The sequence below is a fragment of the Ranitomeya variabilis genome, chromosome 4, assembly GCF_051348905.1.
Source record: "Ranitomeya variabilis isolate aRanVar5 chromosome 4, aRanVar5.hap1, whole genome shotgun sequence".
NCBI classification, from domain to species: Eukaryota; Metazoa; Chordata; class Amphibia; order Anura; family Dendrobatidae; genus Ranitomeya; species Ranitomeya variabilis.
This window is the reverse complement of record NC_135235.1, coordinates 641,983,198-642,006,244: the sequence shown is the minus strand read 5'-3', so window position 1 is coordinate 642,006,244 and position 23,047 is coordinate 641,983,198. Positions and strand designations below refer to the sequence as shown.

The window sequence follows — 23,047 nt, the reverse complement described above, 5'->3', positions numbered from 1 at the left end:
GCCTTAGCTAAGTTAATTTGTTCCCATTGATGCCTGTCAAGATGCCCACCCTTGGCTAAATCTTTCATCATATCTCTTTGATCTTTAGTTATGACTTCCTGGTATTGCCTCTCATATGTTCTCTATCTATCTCTGTGCATATCTTTTGATAATAAAGTTCTTTGCCAGGTTGAATGGCTCACTTTAGTCTTATACTGATGTCTGCATCCTGCTTGTTACCTTTTGTTTTTGCCATTCATATCTCTTCAATGATCTGTAGGGTCTCTTTTGTTAACCATGGCCATCTTCTGCCTCTTTTTTATTGTCTTACTGGCTTCTTCAGTAAGGCCATGTGCACACGTTCAGTATTTTTCGCGTTTTTTTTTCACTTTTTTTCGCTATAAAAACGCGAAAAAAATGCTATCATATGCCTCCCATTATTTTCCGGGTATTCCGCATTTTTTGTGCAAATGTTGCATTTTTTTCCGCGAAAAAATCACATCGCGGAAAAAAAAAGCAACATGTTCATTAAATTTGCGGAATTGCGGGGATTCCGCACACCTAGGAATGCATCGATCTGCTTACTTCCCGCACGGGGCTGTGCACACCATGCGGGAAGTAAGCAGATTATGTGCGATTGGTACCCAGGGTGGAGGAGAGGAGACTCTCCTCCACGGACTGGGCACCGTATAATTGGTAAAAAAAAAAAGAATTAAAATAAAAAATAGTCATATACTCACCTTCGATGGCCCCCGCAGTCTTCCCGCCTCTCAGGTGCATGCTGCCGCTTCCGTTCCTATAGATGGTGTGGTGAAGGACCTGCGATGACGTCGCGGTCTTGTGATTGGTCGCATGACCACTCATGTGACCGCTCCCGTGACCGCGACGTCATCGAAGGTCCTGCACACACACACCATCTATAGGAACGGATGCCGCTGAGGAGATCGGCTGTCTGCAGGTGAGTATAACCATTTTTTTAATTTTTTTTATTATTTTTAAACATTCTATCTTTTACTATTGATGCTGCATAGGCAGCATCTATAGTAAAAAGTTGGTCACACTTGACAAACACTATGTTTGACAAGTGTGACCAACCTGTCAGTCAGTTTTCCAAGCGATGCTACAGATCGCTTGGAAAACTTTAGCATTCTGCAAGCTAATTTCGCTTGCAAAATGCTAAAAAAAACGCGAAAAAAACGGGAAAAAACGCAAAAAAAAAAAATGCGGATTTCTTGCAGAAAATTTCCGGTTTTCTTCAGGAAATTTCTGCAAGAATTCCTGACGTGTGCACATACCCTAATAATAGTCTTCTTGGTCAAATTAAAGTAGGAAATGGCTTGTTGTCTAGTCTGTTTTTGCAGCTTCACTTCAATCTTTGCTGCCAGAAATTCATGATCGGTTCTACAGATAGCTCCTCTCCTTGTTTTCACGTTGTGCTCAAAAGTTTACATACCCACACACATGTGTTTAAATATTTTTTGTGCATAAAGGTGTCCATATCCTTTAAATTAGGTGATCTGTGGACTAATCAAAGACTGAAAGCCATGGCTCATACATGACACAGCTGCACATTCTTTTTCAATATTTCAGATTCCCCAAAAAAAGCAAAAACAATATACCGTATACTGAACACGATAGACTGTATGTAGCAGTCAGGGAGGGTACAAGACTGACTCCTCCTAACAGAACTGATTTACCCTTGAGTCTCCACTGAACATGTAACTGGAAATGATTGGTGACAGGCACAATGAAACATGAACTGTGCACTTCAACAGAGAAGTGAAGAAATTGAAAGAACATAATCTAGTAGCCTAACATCATAGTCTATTAGTCATTGCTTTGAGGTCTTATTCACTTGATAACCGAATCATATTATAATTTGTATTTGACAATGTTATAAAATATAGAATAATATAAATTTTCATATAGTTTGAATAAAGTGTTATTGAAAAATAATAAAATCAGTTTTATTCTTGGCAGATGACTGTACCAGGAGCTCAGAGGGACATCTGCTATTTTCAGATTTTACTGCACATGATCATGGTATCACCTCAGATACATGTGATGAATATTTCATTATCCCAGACACACCTCCAGCCCATCTCAGAAAAAATCTTTCATTTGACCTTTTTCAGCAGTTCCTTTCATCTACTTCATCAAACACCAGTATGCAAAGCAAAAGTTACAAGAGTGCTGTTGAACATGAAATGGCTCATATAGGAGAAATATGTTCAGAATGTGGGAAATATTACACTATAAAGTCAAGACTTGTTGCACATCAGAGAATTCACACAGGAGAAAAGCCATTTTCATGTTCAGAGTGTGGAAAGTGTTTTAACGTGAAATCAAATCTTGTTAGGCATCAGAGAATTCATACAGGGGAGAAGCCATTTTCATGTTCAGAATGCGGGAAATGTTTTAATGTGAAATCAGATCTTGTTAAACATAGGAGAACTCACACAGGGGAGAAGCCATATTCATGTTCAGAATGTGGGAGACGTTTTAATGATAAATCAAATCTTGTTAAGCATCAGAGAACTCACATGGGGAGAAGCCATTTTCATGTTAAGAGTGTCGGAAATGTTTTAATGTGAAATCAGATCTTGGTAAACATCAGAGAACTCACACAGGGGAGTTTGCAAATGGAACTGCAAAAGGAGCTGCCAGCAGAAGATTTTGCTGATTTGCATCCTCAAATGCATTCAGCGTGGCAGAACATTTCTCAGACAACCATTAATAACCTCATTGATAGCCTGTCAGAGCGTTTGTGTGTGTATTTCTGTACATGGTGCTCATATTCAATACTGAATAGATAAAGAAGTTTTGAAAATGTTTCCTTTTCTTCTCATTCATGTCATTAACATGTCTTGTGATCCTGTCAGGTCCATAATTCCATGACCTTTTCTTCTCATAGATTGTAAGCTAGTGAGCAGGGCCCTCACTTTTCTTGATATCTGTTGAATTATGTATTTAATCTTTATTGTTTGTACAAGTCCCCTCTTAAATGTAAAGTGCTGTGGAATATGTTGGTGCTATAGAAATAAATTTTTTTATTAAATAGTATTATTATTATTGGTGTTAAGTAGTATCCATATTCGTACCACACACAAAACAAACCTTCAAAACAAATCTAAAAACATACACACATGTTGTTGGAAAAAAGTTCTGGCTCTTAAAAGAAGGGAAGACAAAAAAAATCGACATAGCAAAAACAGTAATCACCCAGTCCATAAAGTGTTAAAGGAAATCTGTCAGCAGTAGTGATAAAGGTGTTATCAGATCATGCTGGTGTGCTGAGTGACTTTGACATGCTCAAATAATATGTTCGAGTCCCCGCAGCTGCATGTTTCGTAGCTGTTCGACAGCCTCAACGCATGCAGGGACTGCCTAACAAACAGGCAATCCCTGCATTACATGTGTTGCGGCTGTCTTAACAGCTACGAGACATGCAGCTGCGGGGACTCGAACATATTATTCGAGCAAAGTCACTCTGCACACGAGCACCTTATCTGAGCACATGTGTCTATTACTAGTCAGCAGGTTTTTACTATCTTATTTGAGCAGTATATTGTGGGAAAAGATACCCTGATTCCAAAGATACGGAAGTCATATGAGCAAATCAATATTCGTATGGGTAAAAAATTAGAAAAATAAAGAAAAACAACTAGACCTCAATGTATATATAAAAGGGCCATTTTAAAGGGAACCTGTCACCTCAAATTGGCGGGATATGTAATTGCCTTTTTTCCGGTCTGATGGGCGGCATTTCCTTCATTTCTCTACCCCATCCGTCCCTGTGGTCCGCAGTAATGCTTTTCGGCTTTGCCCGCAGTTGGGCTAAGCATACTGCGTGAGCGAAGATTGCATTGCGCACGCGCGAACCATGGAGCACACGTACTCTAATTCTCGAACATATTGCAGACCACAGGGACGGATGGGGTGGAGAAATGAAGACAAAACGCCGCCCATCGGACCGGAAAAAAAGGCATTTACATATCCCGCCAATTTGAGGTGACAGGTTCCCTTTAATATTCATACCCTGGGAATTCTAGTGTCTAATTTGAATATCCATGATGCTTCTTTTTGATGTAGAATATGTGATCTATCCCCTCCCTTTTTGGGTGGAGAAACCATTTAAATAGCGTTAACCCTTAGTGTACCCACATCACCCTTATGGTAATTAAGAAAATGTTTGGAGGCACCTGATAAGCTGCGAGTAATCTTGTTTTGCGCATCATATTTGTTTAGAGATGTGTCTTCGTTGCGGTCTAATGGTGCACCCCACATATTGTAGTTTGCATTTCTCACATGTAATAACAAACTGTATAGATAATGCTGCAATTAATAAAAGAATTGATAGTATATTCCTTTCCATCTGGAGCAGATATGCACTTCTTTGTGTTATACATTCGTGAACATAGTCCACATGACTTCTGTCCACATCTATAAGGGACACTAATAGCCAATTCACCGTTCTTAACGCATCTTTTTGCCCTTATTAGGGTGGTCACTAGGGGAGATGTAATTCCCAACTGTGGTTCCACATTTTAAAACAAACTTGCAACTTGTTTGTAAAATAATTTTGGGGGATTTGTCAGCGTAGAGAATTGGTAAATACATAGTGATTGGTGTTTTTTCATTTTTCTTATCTTTTTTAGTTTGTGATCAATAATCAGCTCTAGTTTTACAATTGCCAACCGTTTTGGCTTGATTCAATATATGATTAGAATAGCCACGTTCACAAAAACCTGAATCAATAATAGATCATTCAGATATATTCTTACTGTCCAAAGTACAGCACCTTACATATTCACCTACTGGCAAATTATGTATGATGTGTTTGGGGTGACTAATGATGGCAGACAAAAGTGAGTTCCCTGCAGTAGGTTTTCTGTACAATGCACACTTTAAATTCATTTTTTGGGGGTTCCTAAGTAAGGAAACATCAAGGAAAGAGATATTAGAACTATGAAAAACCCACGAAAATTGAATATTATCCATATTATTATTAATGTAAAAAATTTCCATATAGACGCCTCACATCCGCATCATATGATGAGGACGTCATCTATGAAAAGTCCATACCAAAAGAGATCAGCAATAGTTATGAGCGAACGTGCTTAGACAAGGTGTTATCTGAGCATGCTCGTGTGCTATCCGAGTGTCTTGGGCATATGTAAATAATATGTTCGAGTTCCCGTGGCTGCATGTCTTGAGGCTGTTAGACATCCACAACACATTCAAGGATTGTGTTATGACCTGGTGGTTAAGAGGCCACACTGATATGACCTGATGGCTAAAACGCAACATGGGACGAGCTCTGAGGAGGTGGTATCTCTATTGACCGCAGTCCCTAATCCTAACAACAACACTAGTAATAGCCGTGGGATGTTCCTGACTCTCCCTAGACACCTCTTCACAGCCTAAGAACTAACTACCCCTAAAGTAGGAAATAGAAAGCTATCTTGCCTCAGAGAAAAGCCCAAAAGGAAAGACAGCCCCCCACAAATATTGACTGTGAGTGGAGAGGGAAATGACGTACACAGAAATGAAATCAGATTTCAGCAAAGGAGGCCAATACTAAACTTGATAGACAGAGAGAAAAGGATACTGTGCGGTCAGTATAAAAAACTACAAAATCCACGCAGAGTTTACAAAAATGAACTCCACACCGACTCACGGTGTGGAGGGGCAAATCTGCAACCCCAGAGCTTCCAGCTAGCCTGAATATGACATAGTGACAAGCTGGACAAAAAGAGACATATTTGCAGAGCAATAGAGTCCAAAACAAATGGACAAACAAGAACTAGCAAAAACTTATCTTTTGCTGACAAGGACAGGCCATGTGAGAAATCCAAGGAGAGAACCAAATCCAACCAAGAACATTGACAGCTGGCATGAACTAAAGCCCAGAGCAGGTTTAAATAACAAACCCAGGCAAGGCGATCAGTGAAGGCAGCTGCTACAGCTACCTAAAGGAGCAGCAGTTCCACTCGAAACCACCAGAGGGAGCCCAAGGGCAGAACTCACAAAAATACCATTAGCAACCACAGGAGGGAGCTCCAGAACGGAATTCACAACAGGATTGCCTGCTTGTTAGCACCTGAGCATGCTTGGATAATACCTTATCCGAGCACATTCGCTCCTCACTAATTAGCAACAAAAGTGTTAGAAACACTGTAAATAAACTTATCCTCCCACTAATTCACGAAAATGTTAGTGAGGGAGGGTGAAAATTTTGCACCCATTGAACAGTCCTGACATTGTAAATAATATTCCCATAGAAAGGAAAAAAAGTTATGGGTTAGCAAAAAATATGTAACGTTAACAATGAATTCCCTTACAGTTTTAGAATAATTCGTATATTTAAATATACAGTGGCTTACGAAAGTATTCGCTCCCTGGAACATTTCAACCTTTTCACACGTCATGCTTCAAACATAAAGATGCTAAATGTAAATTTTTGGTGAAGAATCAACAACAAGTGGAACACAATTGTGAAGTTGAACAAAATTTATTGGTTATTTTAAATTTTTGTGGAAATTCAAAAACTGAGAAGTGGGGCGTGCAATATTATTCGGCCCCTTTACTTTCAGTGCAGCAAACTCACTCCAGAAATTCATTGTGGATCTCTGAATGATCCAATGTTGTCCTAAATGCCTAATGATGATAAATATAATCCACCTGTGTGTAATCAAGTCTCCGTATAAATGCACCTGCTCTGTGATAGTCTCAGCGTTTTGTTTGAAGCACAGAGAGCATCATGAAGACCAAGGAACACAACTGGCAGGTCCGTGATACTGTTGTGGAGAAGTTTAAAGCCAGATTTGGATGCAAAATGATTTCCAATACTTTAAACATCCCAAGGAGCACTGTGCAAGCGATCATATTGAAATGGAAGGCATATCATATCACTGCAAATCTACCAAGACCCGGCCGTCCCTCTAAACTTTCATCTCAAACAAGGAGAAGACTGATCAGAGATGCTGCCAAGAGGCATATTATCACTCTGGATGAACTGCAGAGATCTACAGCTGAGGTGGGACAGTCTGTCCATAGGGCAACAATCAGTCATACACTGCACAAATCTGGCCTTTATGGAAAAGTGGCAAGAAGAAAGCCATTTCTCAAAGATATCCATAAAAAGTGTTGGTTAAAGTGTGCAGCAAGCCACCAGGGAGAAAATAAACGTATCCCGGTGTTAGAATGGCCAAGTCAAAGTCCAGACCTCCTTGAGAAAGCGGCGTTCTTCAGCCGCGAAACACGTGTCGGGAGCTGGTACTTGGGTGAGACCCCGCTCCTCCATCTCCCCCTTCCTGTACCCTGGTAAGCGGACCTGCTTTAATTTATTCATGATAGAACTCATTAGCACTTTACTATTTAGCGGTCATTTAACCAGGCCACATGACATGGAAAGGATTGTCCTCTGAGACTTGCTATAGGGGATGTTAGAGGGGTGGGAGCCCTCCTATATGTATATCATGGTATCACTATACACCTCTGTATGTTACTGCTGTTTTTAATTAACTAATCATTTTGGTTTAATAAAGCATTTTCTTTTTACACAATCATGCTCCGGTTTCTCCTATTTGTTTATGCTATTTGGAGCTAAGTGATGGGTCTGGTTGTATACAACACACATGTGTTGCCCCAGACCGATAATATGATTTTGGGATTCTGTATATTACTAATCTGAGAGCAGCATAATGTTGGAAAAGAGACCCTGATTCCAACAATGTGTAATTTAATTTACTGGGTGCAGCAGTTTTGACATAATCAGAGTTTTCAGATGTAGCGTGAAGCAGAGCTTTCTATACACAATGTCTATTGGCTGTTAGCTGCTTATCGAAGGAGGGGGTGTGGTCAGACCAGTGCTCATGTGCAGTGTAGTCAGGGCAATGATAATTTCCTAGTGATAAAGCCTTCATTGCAAGTAAAGAACAGCACCCAGCCTTAAAAGTGACACATTACTGAAATCTGTGTTTCAGACTCTTTTCACTGCTGTCTTCAGATTACATAGCAAAAACCTGCTGACCAATTCCCTTTAAAAAATGTTCCTTGTTTGGGGCAGATGCTTATCGTGTGTTCATACACATGCCATGGCTTTTTGACAAGTGGCAGTCCAAAAATGATCCCTTTTACAGGAGTATCAATAGGTTTGTTGTTTGCAAACTGAAGAAGCAATAGCTTGACTTTTTTTAGCCATCAAAAAACTGAATTACCCCTTTTTGTTGAAAAACAACAAGTTTGGTATTCATACATAAAGTGAATAAGCAATGGGGAGGCACCAGAGTACGGATTGTATTGCCGATCAAAAAGCAATGAGAATCACCAGTCCATGGTCCAGACAGCATAAAGCTAATTTCAACTGACCAGTAATAATATTAAAAACACTATATTTTGTTTTAGCAGCAGTAAGGTTTACAACAAATAGTTAAAGAAAACTTGTATTTCAGTGAGCGAAACAGGAGAATGAAGAACCCATAACTTATTTCAACCATGACAACAAATTTGAAATTTATTTTGGCAGCCATAACATGTTTATTGTAAAAATTGTAGCATTTCTTGCCCACTGCAAAATGAAACAATGGCACATAAAGAAAAAAAAGGCTTTTAACAAACCATCCAAAAATGTTACCTTTGTGAGATATGTGCAGGTTTTTTGCTTGGAAAGTGAACATGCAAAGTCTTATTAACAATCTGTGCCTTGCTATGCTCCTATATGAACCCTTATTTGCCACCTCCCCCCCCCCCCAGGGAGGTGGTAAGCCAAAGTGTATAGGATAACACTAAACAGACAGACAAGAGAAGACAAACAGGGAAAAATGAAAATAACAATCATACAAAATACACTCAACAAACATCAAAGTGGAACACAGGTGAGTTAAAGGAATGAGAAACAAAATAGGAGAGGATGAGGATGTGCACACAATCAAAACTCCAAGTAACAATCTCCTTAACAAATCTCCAAACGCCAACTCCAACCACGAACTTTACCTTCATCTCATAACAAAGCAGTAAAAACAATGGCAATTCCTAAGTGCCAGAGGCAAACACATTCTCTCCTCAGGACCGTAATCTTTACATTGTACCAGATACTGAAGAGACCGATGAACTATGAGGAAAATTGATAACCTTAGCTATCTGAGATTCCAGATTCCCATCAAGAATGACTGGGGAAGGTAGTGGTAGAGATGGTTCGGAGGAATCAATGTGCAGACTGTCTGCGATATAGTCCTTAATGACTTGCCTCTCCGGTTCAGAAATGTTATATTATATAACCTGCTCTTAGGCAGCATGGCCCCAGCAATATGATTAACTGCGTAATCATAAGGATGATGAAGAGGGAGTTCTTAACACCCCTGTTCCGAAAATACATCCCTGAAGTCAGACAGGTATTCCGACAAAGATCGGAGAACCACTATGGCTAAAGAAGTGTTACATTTGCAAGTTCACATGTGTTTGGTTACTTTCAATTGCATGAACTTCACCTGCTGTCCAACACATGCACAGAGATGAGATCTCTATAGAAGTGACCCCGGGGTCATCTCCAAAAGTGCAAACTCCAGCTATTGACAATTGTCGTTGACACCATGGAAGTCTTTAGGGATCCAGGACTCCACTCCAGCTACCGTGATACTACCATCTGCTATAAGTGGATCTACATGTCTCAACTGGCCCCTCTAGAGCATCTGGCATATCCCCCGTGTTACAAGACATATGCGTGCTATACAAGAGAGACATATCCAGTGTGAACGGTCACATAAAACACTACATATAGAATGTGCATGTATGCTGCATGAGGAGAGAGAAGTGCCCAGTGTGAACCTTCACACTGTTACGACAAGGGACCAGGAGAACAAGGAAGGTGAACCCACTGAGCCGAAACAGCGAACCTCCCGAGGACGAGTGGACCAGATTGACCACCCCCTATACAGGGAGCGTTAGGAGCAGGCCCAGGGGAGACTACTGCACGGCAGCCGGTAACAAAAGGAAGGAACAAGGTAGGGAAGACGGGAAGAGGATAATGAGAGACTGACTGAACAGAAGGAGAATAGAATGGAAGACAAACCAGAAGACAGGGAAGAACTCAGGACCGTGGTAGAGCAGGAGCTGAAGGTGGAACGGATAAACTGAAGAACAAGGGAACTGAGGAGCCGGAAACACTGGAGGACTGGAGCTGAAAGGAAGCGGGAAAAAACAGACAACGGTTAGACACAGAAACGATAAACAGCAACGGAGGTCAAGCTGAAAGGGAGACGAGGAGAACGCAGAGAAGCGTGGGAGCCAGAGACACTTGCAGGAAAACAAATGACAAACAGGCACCGGAGAAAGGAAGAGGCGGCCTTAAATGCAGAGTGGCTGCATACCTTCCGGATCATGGTCCTCCAGGACCATAGAGAGGAGCAGAAGAAGCGTGAGAAGAAAAGGACAGAATGCACGTGCGCAGAGAACCCTAATGCGCGCGCGCCCGACAGGAGACAGAAGCTGGGAGAGCGGGCAGAGAAGATGACGCAGGAGGGGGAACAGGAGCGCGCCGAGACGCCGTGGCACGGTAAGTATGAGCGGAAAGCAGGGGCCGCGGTGGTGAAAACAGCGACCTGACAGTACCCCCCCCCTTATCTCCCCCCTTCCTAAGACCAGAAAGAAATCTAGCCAAAAGTCGCGGAGCTTGAATGTTCTCCCGAGGCTCCCAAGACCTTTCCTCAGGACCAAAACCCCTCCAATCCACCAGAAAAAAGGTCCTCCCCCTCACTCTCTTCATAGCAAGGATGTCTTTGACCTCAAAAACATCAGTAGCGGAGACAGGCCGAGAAGAATGAGTAGTAGAGGCATGAAACTGATTGAGGACAAGTGGCTTCAGGAGGGAAACGTGAAAGGAATTGGGAATACGGAGCGAGGGAGGTAGTTTCAATTTATAAGAGACATCATTAATACGGGCCAAAATCTCAAAAGGTCCAATATAACGGGGACCCAATTTACGAGAAGGAATCTTTAGGCGAACAAATTTAGAGGATAGCCAAACCCTATCACCAGGATGATACAACGGAGGATCTAAGCGCCTCTTGTCGGCATGCCTTTTCATAGTGTCACGCGCAACTTCAAGAGCGACCTTGGTCTCCTGCCAGATCCTGGAGAACTCTCCGGACAGAAGATCAGCCGCCGGCACCCCCGAGACAGGAGGGACCGGAAGAGGGACACCAGGATGTTGCCCGTAGACAATAAAAAAGGGCGACTTGGAAGACGATTCACTGGGGTGGTTGTTGTAAGAGAATTCAGCCCATGGAAGAAGATCGGACCAGTCATTGTGATGTGAATTGGAAAAATGACGAAGATAGGTCACCAGAGTCTGATTTGTGCGTTCCACTTGACCGTTGGTCTGAGGGTGATAGGCAGAAGAGAAGTCAAGGGAGATGTCCATAAATTTACACAGGGCTCTCCAGAACCGAGAGGTAAACTGAACTCCTCGATCCGAAACGATATGTTGAGGTAAGCCATGGATACGAAAAATGTGACGGATAAAAATCTTCGCCAAATCGGGTGCAGAGGGTAATCCTGGAAGGGATATGAAATGAGCCATTTTAGAGAATCTGTCCACAACAACAAGGATGACAGTGCAGCCGGAAGAGCGAGGCAAATCGGTGATAAAATCCATAGCAATGTGTTGCCATGGAGCCGAAGGAACTGGGAGTGGAAGAAGGAGCCCACAGGGCCGTCGCCTAGGTACCTTGTTCTTGGCACAAGATGGACAGGAGGCAATAAAGTCTTGAACATCCTGAGAAAGAGTTGGCCACCAGTAGTAGCGGGAGAGAAGCGAGAGAGTCTTCTTAAGACCAACATGACCAGAAATTTTGGAAGCATGGCCCCAACGTAAGACTCGCCTCCTGTTGCGCTCAGAAACGAAGGTCTTGCCCGGAGGCAAAGAAGACAGACTGAAGGGAGCTACTACGATGACCTTGGAGGGATCCAGGATATGCGAAGTCTCTTCCTCCGAGTCAATGGGCAGAAAGGATCTGGAGAGAGCATCGGCTTTAAGATTTTTGTTGCCAGGACGAAAGTGTAATTCAAAATTAAAACGAGCAAAGAAGAGGGACCATCTAGCTTGCCGGGGATTAAGTCTCTGTGCAGAACGAATATAAGCTAGGTTCTTGTGGTCCGTATAGATCCTGAAGGGATGAACAGCTCCTTCCAATAGGTACCTCCACTCTTGTAAGGCCAACTTGATGGCCAATAATTCCCTGTCACCAATCGAATAGTTTCGTTCAGAAGAAGAGAAGGTCTTGGAGAAGAAACCGCAGGTGAGCAATCGGCCAGACGAAGATCTTTGAGAAAGTACTGCCCCAGCTCCTACTGCAGAAGCGTCCACCTCGAGAACAAAAGGTTTATTGACTTCAGGGCGATGAAGCACGGGAGCTGTGGAGAAGGTTTGTTTCAGAGAGAGGAAGGCATCTTCGGCTTCAGAGGACCAGACATGAGGATCGGATCCCTTGCGAATTAAACAGATGATGGGTCTGATCAGAGAAGAGAAGTGAGGGATGAACTGTCGGTAGTAATTCGCGAAACCGATGAATCGCTGGATAGCTTTGGTACCAATAGGACGAGGCCAATTGAGCACGGCAGATACCTTCTCCGGGTCCATACATAAACCAGAATCAGAGATAATGTATCCCAGGAAAGGAAGAGATGACTGCTCAAAGGCGCACGTCTCGATCTTGGCGAATAGGCGATTCTCTCTCAGACGCAAGAGAACGAGACGAACGTCCCTTCTGTGAGTAGACAGATCCGGGGAATAGACAAGAATATCGTCCAAATATACCACCACACAGGAATACAGAAGATCTCTGAAGATGTCATTCACAAATTCTTGAAACACTGCGGGGGCATTGCATAATCCGAAGGGCATGACAAGGTACTCGTAGTGTCCATCTCTGGTGTTGAAAGCGGTTTCCAACTCATCTCCGGAACGAATCCGGATAAGATTGTAGGCCCCATGAAGATCTAGCTTAGTAAAAATTCGTGCTCCCCGAAGCCGATCAAAAAGTTCGGGAATGAGGGGCAGAGGATACTTGTTCTTAATTGTAATACTATTAAGACCTCGGTAGTCAATGCAGGGACGGAGAGTTCCATCCTTCTTCTTAACAAAAAAGAAACCAGCACCAGCAGGTGAAGAGGACTTGCGGATGAAACCTCTGGCCAAGTTTTCCTGTACATACTCGGTCATGGCTTGAGACTCCAGAGGATTCAGCGGATAAATTCGTCCCCTGGGGGGAGTAGAACCAGGAACAAGGTCGATCGGACAGTCATATGGACGATGAGGAGGCAAACTCTCCGCCTCTTTCTTGTCGAAGACGTCGGCAAAGGAATGATAGGCCGAAGGCAAACCTGCCGGTGGGGACATTGACATCGATGACCTTAAAGGAAGAACAGGACGCAGACATGTAGTCTGGCAGGAATTACCCCATCGGAGGACATCACCAGAGCGCCAATCTAAAACTGGCTCGTGTATTCTTAACCACGGAAGACCCAGGAGAAACGTATGAGACAACGATGGCAGGACGTAGAAAGCAATCTTCTCCCGATGCAAAGCTCCGATTTGCAACTCCACCTATTCGGTGACCAAGGTAACGGTCTCCTGCAAGGGCCGACCGTCAACTGACGCTAACTGCCGAGGAGACTCCAAGGATCTGACAGGAATTTGATACCTACTGACCGCCTCGAGTTGAATAAAATTTCCAGCTGCTCCAGAATCAACATAAGCTACCTCAGAAAAACGAGAAGAACCGATATGCAACAAAACAGAGAGAGTAAAGGGTAGAGAGGTATCACTATCACCTAGGCAGGCCTCCCTTACCTGACCTAGGCGGAGGCGTTTCCCGGCCTCACTGGACAGGAACGTAGGAGATGAGAACCACTGCCACAATAAAAGCAGAGACCCTGTGCAAGTCTCTCCTTGCGACGCTGTTCCGCAGGCTTGACACGGTCCACTTGCATAGGTTCGGGTGCAGCAGCCGAAGAAGAGGGGACTTGTAGAGAACGAGGAGGACTGCGAGAAAACGGAACTGGTCGAGGCAATCTCCTCTCCCTAGCAGATTCACGGAGACGTTCCTGAAAACGCAAATCAATGCGGGTTGCTAAGGAAATAAGATCCTCTAGGGAAGTTGGGGTGTCTCTACCCGCCAACTCGTCCTTTATTCGACCAGACAAACCGCGCCAGAAAGCTCCAACCAAAGCCTCATTGTTCCAGCCCAACTCGGAGGCCAAGGTACGAAAATGAATAGCGTACTGGCCGACAGAAAGGACACCCTGGCGGAGATTAAAAAGAGACTCAGTGGTTGAAGCTAACCGCCCAGGCTCATCGAAAACCTTACGAAAAGTCTCCAGAAAAGAAGAAAGTTGGGAGACGAGAGGATCATCTCGTTCCCAGAGGGGATTAACCCAGGCCAGGGCCGCTCCCTCCAAGTGTGACACAATAAAAGCCACCTTGGCACGGTCAGTGGGGTATTGTTGTGGCAGAAGTTCAAAGTGCAACTGGCATTGATTTAGGAAACCCCGACACAATTTGGGATCTCCACTATACCGTGGAGGTCTAGCCAGACGGGGAGGTGGGTGTGAAGCTGGAGTCTGGGCAGGAGCAGAGGCGGCAGTTTGAAGGGTGAGCAGACGGTTATCCACCGAAGCCATGTAATTCAATATATGACCCTTGGGATCACGTTGCTGGGCGAGCTCCTGCTGGAGACCGGCCAGCTGGGATGCGCTCCCCGGGTCAGAGGGCTGAAGAGCGGTTAAACGGGATTCCATAGATTTTAGAAAACCCATAATCCTAGTTTGGTTCTCCCGTAGAAACAACAGTTCTTTTTGGGTGGCAACAGAAGTACCAGCGGGGTCCATGGCCTGTTTGTACTGTTACGACAAGGGACCAGGAGAACAAGGAAGGTGAACCCACTGAGCCGAAACAGCGAACCTCCCGAGGACGAGTGGACCAGATTGACCACCCCCTATACAGGGAGCGTTAGGAGCAGGCCCAGGGGAGACTACTGCACGGCAGCCGGTAACAAAAGGAAGGAACAAGGTAGGGAAGACGGGAAGAGGATAATGAGAGACTGACTGAACAGAAGGAGAATGGAAGACAAACCAGAAGACAGGGATGAACTCAGGACCGTGGTAGAGCAGGAGCTGAAGGTGGAACGGATAAACTGAAGAACAAGGGAACTGAGGAGCCGGAAACACTGGAGGACTGGAGCTGAAAGGAAGCGGGAAAAAACAGACAACGGTTAGACACAGAAACGATAAACAGCAACGGAGGTCAAGCTGAAAGGGAGACGAGGAGAACGCAGAGAAGCGTGGGAGCCAGAGACACTTGCAGGAAAACAAATGACAAACAGGCACCGGAGAAAGGAAGAGGCGGCCTTAAATGCAGAGTGGCTGCATACCTTCCGGATCATGGTCCTCCAGGACCATAGAGAGGAGCAGAAGAAGCGTGAGAAGAAAAGGACAGAATGCGCGTGCGCAGAGAACCCTAATGCGCGCGCGCCCGACAGGAGACAGAAGCTGGGAGAGCGGGCAGAGAAGATGACGCAGGAGGGGGAACAGGAGCGCGCCGAGACGCCGTGACACGGTAAGTATGAGCGGAAAGCAGGGGCCGCGGTGGTGAAAACAGCGACCTGACACACATAAGGAAAGACTCGTAAATTGCTTGAATTTATCAGGTTCAGCGCTATCCTACAAATTTGATTCGCATAGAACCAATTCACGAATCTCAAATTATCATCTGTCATCACATTGCAGATATCATGCGTCTGGGTTAGAACCTTTGAGCCTGTGCTTTGTGGTTGGTTTCTCTTTCTGCCAAGCCACAGCAGATACTCCTTTTCTCTAGGTATTTAGTTTCTGTTATCCTTGCTTCAGTCTTTTTAGGGTAATAGGAGTTTTCATTTACGCATGTGTCTACCTTATCACCTTTTGGGTGCAGCTTTTATACTTTCCCCCTGCTGGTGATAGTCTCATTTGGATGTTGAACCATACTCCTGTAGTTTAAATCAATCAGTGAAAGACCAGTTAGGGTTTATCGCTCTGTTGTTTATAGTTTTTTACCCTGCATGTATCTTCTGTTTCTTTTTAGGAAGTAGGTGGCATATATAGGTGCTTCTCACAAAATTAGAATATCATTAAAAAGTTAATTTATTTCAGTTCTTCAATGCAAAAAGTGAAACTCATATATTATAAAGAGTCATTACAAACAGAGTGATCTATTTCACGTGTTTATTTCTGTTAATGTTGATGATTATATCTTACAGCCAATGAAAACCCAAGTCATTATCTCAGCAAATTAGAATACTTTATAACACCAGCTTGAAAAATTATTTTAGAATCCGAAATGTTGGCCTACTGAATTGTATGTTCCGTAAATGCACTCAATACTTGGTTGGGGCTCCTTTTGCATCAATTACTGCATCAGTGAGTTTTGGCATGGAGGCGATCGGCTTGTGGCAGTGCTGAGGTGTTATGGAAGCCCAGGTTGCTTTGATAGCAGCCTTCAGCTCTTCTGCATTGTAGGGTCTGGTGTCTCTCATCTTCCTCTTGACAATACACCATAGATTCTCAATGGGGTTAAGATCAGGCGAGTTTGCTGGCCAATCAAGCACAGTTATACTGTTGTTTTTAAACCAGGTATTGATACTTTTGGCAGTATGGACAGGTGCGAAGTCCTGCTGGAGAATGAAATTTCCATCTCCAAAACGCTTGTCGGCAGAGGGAAGAATGAAGTGCTGTACAATTTCCTGGTAGATGGCTGTGCTGACTTTGGTCTTGATAAAACACAGTGGACATTTACCAGCAGATGACATGGCACACACACGGCTCTGCTCTGCAAACGTGGTACACATACGGCTCTACTTTGCAAACATCGTACACACACGGCTCTGCTCTGCAAACGTCGTACACACACGGCTTTGCTCTGCAAACGTCGTACACGGCTCTGCTCTGCAAACGTCGTACACACACGGCTCTACTCTGCAAATGTCGTACACACACGGCTTTGCTCTGCAAACATCGTACACACACACGGCTCCACTCTGCAAATGTTGTACACACACGGCTCCGCTCTCTACACCTCGTACACACACAGCTCCTCTCTGTACAAACACGGCTCCGCTCCCTACACCTCGTACACACATGGTTCTGCTCCATACACCTCGTACACACACGGCTCCGCTCCCTACACCTCGTACACACACGGCTCCGCTCCCTACACCTCGTACACACATGGTTCTGCTCCATACACCTCGTACACACACGGCTCCGCTCCCTACACCTCGTACACACACGGCTCCGCTCTCTACACCTCATACACACACAGCTCCTCTCTGTACAAACACGGCTCCGATCCGTACACCTTGTACACGCATGGTTCTGCTCCATACACTTCATACACACACGGCTCTGCTACTTTAACCCTCTAAACCCCTCCTGACCCCACACATAAACTTCCATCCCCATGACAACCAGCCCCTGATCATGTGACCACTGACTCCTCCCCTCCTGTGACCTCATCCCAGGTCCTGTGTGCACAGAACAGCCATATATGTGGTGTGCGGCTCTGCAGGTGGAGGTAGGTGCTGGAGATTCCCCATTACTGGGCGCAGGGGACATTAACCCCTCAGTGCACATTCCAGGAGACAACGTGTTCCCGTCTGTGTCGCTATATCAGGGTCTCTGTATTGGATTACATTGGGTCACTTCCCTCCTGACGTCGCTCGCTGCTCTGTTACTGTACAGTCTGTCTCCATTATGGCCGTCGCCCGCTCCATGTTGTCACTATCGGGAGATATTAACCTCTTCATCACTATTTTCAGTTTTTTCCTCCCCATCTTCTAAGAGCCATAACTTTTTTCATTCTTTCGCGCCATAACCGCCTGAGCACCTCTTTTTTGTGGGACTAGTTTTACTTTTGAATGATACCATCCATTTTATCATGTGATGCACTGGAAAGTGGGGAAAAAAATTCCAAGTGAGTTAACATTGAAAGAAAAAGTGCAATTCCACAATAGTTCTTTTATTTACCATGTTCACTATATGGTTAAACTACCTACCATTATGATTCTCCAGGTCAGTACAAGTGCATAGATACCAAACATATTGAAGTTTTTCTTTATTTGAGTGATGGGAAAAAAAATTACTTATATATAATTTGGGGTACATAAGATATTTTCATCACCTATAGCAGTGGTCCCCAACCTTTCTGACCTTGAGAGCCACATTCAGCTAAGAGAGAGGGTCGCGAGCCACATCCAGCTAGCACCCCCTTCAAAGTAGTGTCAACCAAAGCCCCATTACAGGTATAATGATAACCAAAGCTTTTCCACAGAAATCACTCCAGAGCAGTGCACTGAGATCCAGGGGTTCCCACAATACCCCCATTCAGTATTCTCCCAACACACTGTCACATCCAGCTTTGAACACCTCCTCTAACAGGTAGTACAAACCTCCAGTGCACCATACCTAAATACATACATCTCTAAACCCCTAAGACCAGTAAATGTGCATCCAGATCTGCAATTCTGTGCGGGGCTACTCACAGAATTCACCATTTTGAGATGTGGTCTTCATACCTGTTTGCTAGGCCTGGACCTAATGCATCAAGGTGGCAGACAGTCGCGAGCCACAATTCGTGGGGCCGCGAGCCACATGTGGCTCCCGAGCTACAGGTTGGGGAGCCCTGACCTATAGTTTAGTCCGTATATATTTTGACAGAGACAACATTTTTCTAATTTTGGTTATAGACATTACCACAATGAATTTTAAACAAAACAATTCAGATGCAGTTGAAGTTCAGACTTTCAGCTTTCATTTGAGGGTATCCACATTAAAATTGGATGAAGGGTTTAGGAGTTTCAGCTCCTTTAACATGTGCCACCCTGTTTTTAAAGGGACCAAAAGTAATTAGACAGATTCAATAATTTTAAATAAAATGTTCATTTTTAGTACTTGGTAGAAAACCCTTGGCTGGCAATGACTGCCTGAAGTCTTGAACTCATGGACATCACCAGACGCTGTGTTTCCTCCTTTTTGATGCTCTGCCAGGCCTTCACTGCGGTGGTTTTCAGTTGCTGTTTGTTTGTGGGCCTTTCTGTCTGAAGTTTAGTCTTTAACAAGTGAAATGCTGCTCAATTGGGTTGAGATCAGGTGACTGACTTGGCCATTCAAGAATATTCCACTTCTTTGCTTTAATAAACTCCTGGATTGCTTTGGCTTTATGTTTTGGGTCATTGTCCATCTGTAGTATGAAACGACGACCAATCAGTTTGGCTGCATTTGGCTGGATCTGAGCACACAGTATGTCTCGGAATACCTCAGAATTCATTTGGCTGCTTCTGTCCTGTGTCGCATCATCAATAAACACTAGTGACCCAGTGCCACTGGCAGCCATGCATGCCCAAGCCATCACACTGCCTCCACCGGGTTTTACAGATGATGTGATATGCTTTGGATCATGAGCTGTACCACGCCTTCGCCATACTTTTCTCTTTCCATCATTCTGGTAGAGGTTGATCTTGGTTTCATCTGTCAAAAGAATGTTCTTCCAGAACTGTGCTGGCTTTTTTAGATGTTTTTTAGCATAGTCCAGTCTAGCCTTTTTATTCTTGATGCTTATGAGTGGCTTGCACCGTGCAGTGAACCCTCTGTATTTACTTTCATGCAGTCTTCTCTTTATGGTAGATTTGGATATTGATACGCCGACCTCCTGGAGAATGTTGTTCACTTGGTTGGCTGTTGTGAAGGGGTTTCTCTTCACCATGGAGATTATTCTTCTATCCTCCACCACTGTTGTCTTCCATGGGCGCCCAGGTCTTTTTACATTGATGAGTTCACCAGTGCTTTCTTTCTCAGGATGTACCAAACTGTAGATTTTGCCACTCCTAATATTGTAGCAATTTCTCGGATGGGTTTTTTTCTGTTTTCGCAGCTTAAGGATGGCTTGTTTCAACTGCATGGAGAGCTCCTTTGACCGCATGTTTACTTCACAGCAAAACCTTCCAAATGCAAGCACCACACCTCAAATCACCTCCAGGCCTTTTATCTGCTTAATTGAGAATGACATAACGAAGGGATTGCCCACACCTGTCCATGAAATAGCCTTGGAGTCAATTGTCCAATTACTTTTGGTCCCTTTAAAAACAGGGTGGCACATGTTAAGGAGCTGAAACTCCTAAACCCTTCATCCAATTTTAATGTGGATACCCTCAAATGAAAGCTGAAAGTCTGAACTTCAACTGCATCTGAATTGCTTTGTTTAAAATTCATTGTGGTAATGTCTATAACCAAAATTAGAAAAATGTTGTCTCTGTCCAAATATATATGGACTTAACTGTATGTTGCGGTGACCCAAAAATTTTAATTCTGTCATATTGTTTTGTTGTTTTTTGTTATGATGTTTAACAATTTGCTAAAATTATTTTATGTTTTGAGAGATCAGACTTTTATGAACGCAGCAATACCGAATGTGTATTTTTTTCTCTTTAATTGCATTGTTTTTAATGGGTCAAAAGCGAGTTGATTTCAACTTATGTATTTTTTTCATATTGGTAAAAACATCTTTTTTTTTTTTTACTTTTTCCTGTATTTGTTAGTACCATTAGGGGACTTGAAGCTGTGGTCATCTGATCGCCTGTGCTATATACAGCAGTCCACCAGCATTGCTTTGAATAGCTAAAATCGCAATCTCCTATAAACACCAGCTAAACACTGGCTTTCACAGAAGAATCTTCATGGCAAGCATGAAGGTCTTCAGCAGACTCATGGCTATCATGGCAGCTTATCGGTGCCCCGCAATCACGTCATGGGTGGGACAATTGGCATGTGGAATGATGTGCCCTCCTATTGGTGCTCATTAAATGCTGCTGTCAGAGATTGACAGTGGCATTTAACAGGTTAAAGGGAATCTGTCACCTACTTTTTCGTATATAAGCTTCGGCCACCGCCATCAGGGGCTTGTCTACAGCATTCTGTAAGGCTGTAGATAAGCCCCCGATGTAACCTGAAAGATAAGAAAAACAAGTTAGATTATACTCACCCAGGGGTGCCATGTGGGTCCGATGGGTGTCGCAGTCCCATCTTCATACGATGACATCCTCTTCCTTGCTTCCTGTTGCGGCTCCTGCGCAGGCGTACTTTATCTGCCCTGTTGAGGGCAGAGCAAAGTACTGAAGTGCGCAGGTGCCGGGAAAGGTCAGAGAGGCGCCTGTGCACTGCAGTACTTTGCGCTGCCCTCAACAGGGCAGATAAAGTACGCCTGCGCAGGATCCGCGACAGGAACCAAGAAGAGGATGTCATCACTTGAAGAAAGGAGGCTCTGGACCAGAACCGTGACACCAATCGGACCGGACCGCCCCTGGGTGAGTATACTCTAACTTGTTTTTCTTATCTTTCAGGTTACATCAGGGGCTTATCTACAGCATTACAGAATGCTGTAGACAAGCCCCTGATGGCGGTGGCCGCAGCTTATATACAAAAAAGTAGGTGACAGATTCCCTTTAAAGATAGATGATGGCTGAAATATGATCGTCAGTTGGGAAAGATGCTGGCTTGGACTGTGAGCCCACATTAAAGTCAGGAACACGACATATGATTTAACTGTAAGGCCGGGGTCACACTTGCGAGTGTGATGCAAGAAACTCGCATCAATACCCAGCACTTGGGACCAGAGTGTAGAAATACATACAGCCGCACACTCTGGTCCCAAGTGCCAGCGGCAGTGCCAGGTATTGATGCGAGACTCGCATCACACTCACAAGTGTGACCCCGGCCTAAGATGTATATGTCTTGAATGGGTAATGTTACATCATTTATTGTTTCTGACGTTCTAGTTCTGCCGTCCCGATCTCTGTGGATGTTCCCGGCACTATAGAACTTTGTGTCTTGTTTTTATAAAATATTTAATAAAGATTCAGATATTTTAGATTTTTACTTTGATTTGTTCTGTGTTTTTGTGATGGATTGTAGATATTCTGTGATAAATCCCTGTATGTGACTATAATGGGACTGTGTGTTATACAGGGGGCAGGACGGGGCCATGACTGGATGTAGTAATCATGTGATGCTGGTAACAGCTCCGGAGATTTCTTACGTGGCATCTTTATGATGTTACATCGTCATCTTCTCCCCACTCAGGTCACTAAAATATCGGATCCTATCAGTGGAGATCGGTGTAAGAGAATTTTCCATATTGACCCATCAAGGATGAATATGGACAGGGACAAGATGGCGGAGAGGATATTACACCTCACCCTAGAGATTCTCCTCCAGCTTACTGGAGAGGTGAGAGATTCTGATGACGTCACATTACATCATTCTTATCTATGGGAATAACAGATGGACAGAACTGGAGAGGTGAGGACTCTGGGAATGTCTGTAGTGAGATTTATTAATGTGTCTCTCCATAAACAGGATTACACAGTAGTGAAGAAGACCTCTAGTGAGCGCTGTCAGGCCCCTGTGTCTGAGGGATGGGGAAGACCCCTGAGCCCAATCATGGAGCCTCCACCTCAACCCCTGATACATGGGGACATCAATGACCAGAAGATCCTAGAACTCACCTACAAGATGATTGAGCTGCTGACTGGAGAGGTGACACTGCTGGGAATGCTGGGACATTATACAGTAACACTATGGAGGGATCGGGGGATGACGGTATCATTATATGTGTCAGGTTCCTATAAGGTGTCAGGATGTCGCTGTCTATTTCTCCATGGAGGAGTGGGAGTATTTAGAAGGACACAAAGATCTGTACAAGGACGTCATGATGGAGGTTCCCCAGCCCCTCACATCACCAGGTAATAGACAGGACTAAATACACACGGCCTATAATTATCTGTATGTAAAGAATGAATTCAGTCCCTGTATGTGTTTCCTCCAGTTTTATCCAGTGAGAGGACAACACCAGAGAGATGTCCCCGTCCTCTTCTTCCACAGGACTGTACACAAGAAGATCCCAATGTTCCTCAGCATCATCAGGTAGATGGAGAGAAGGTGTCATGAGATCTCTCCTATGATGTATAGACGGCTGTGAAGA

At 44.1% G+C, this 23,047-nt stretch overlaps 1 protein-coding gene across 1 annotated transcript in view; it reads left to right on the top strand.

The window, feature by feature from the left end:
* The window catches only part of LOC143768164 (uncharacterized), a 121,334-nt gene that overhangs the window by 83,124 nt on the left and 15,163 nt on the right, over positions 1 to 23,047 (top strand). Inside the window, exons 7-12 of the mRNA XM_077256853.1 lie at positions 1,960 to 2,570; positions 10,372 to 10,534; positions 14,181 to 14,242; positions 22,513 to 22,602; positions 22,685 to 22,808; positions 22,892 to 22,989. Of these exons, the coding sequence (XP_077112968.1) occupies positions 1,960 to 2,570; positions 10,372 to 10,534; positions 14,181 to 14,242; positions 22,513 to 22,602; positions 22,685 to 22,808; positions 22,892 to 22,989 (1,148 nt within the window). The remainder of the gene's footprint in view (positions 1 to 1,959; positions 2,571 to 10,371; positions 10,535 to 14,180; positions 14,243 to 22,512; positions 22,603 to 22,684; positions 22,809 to 22,891; positions 22,990 to 23,047) is intronic.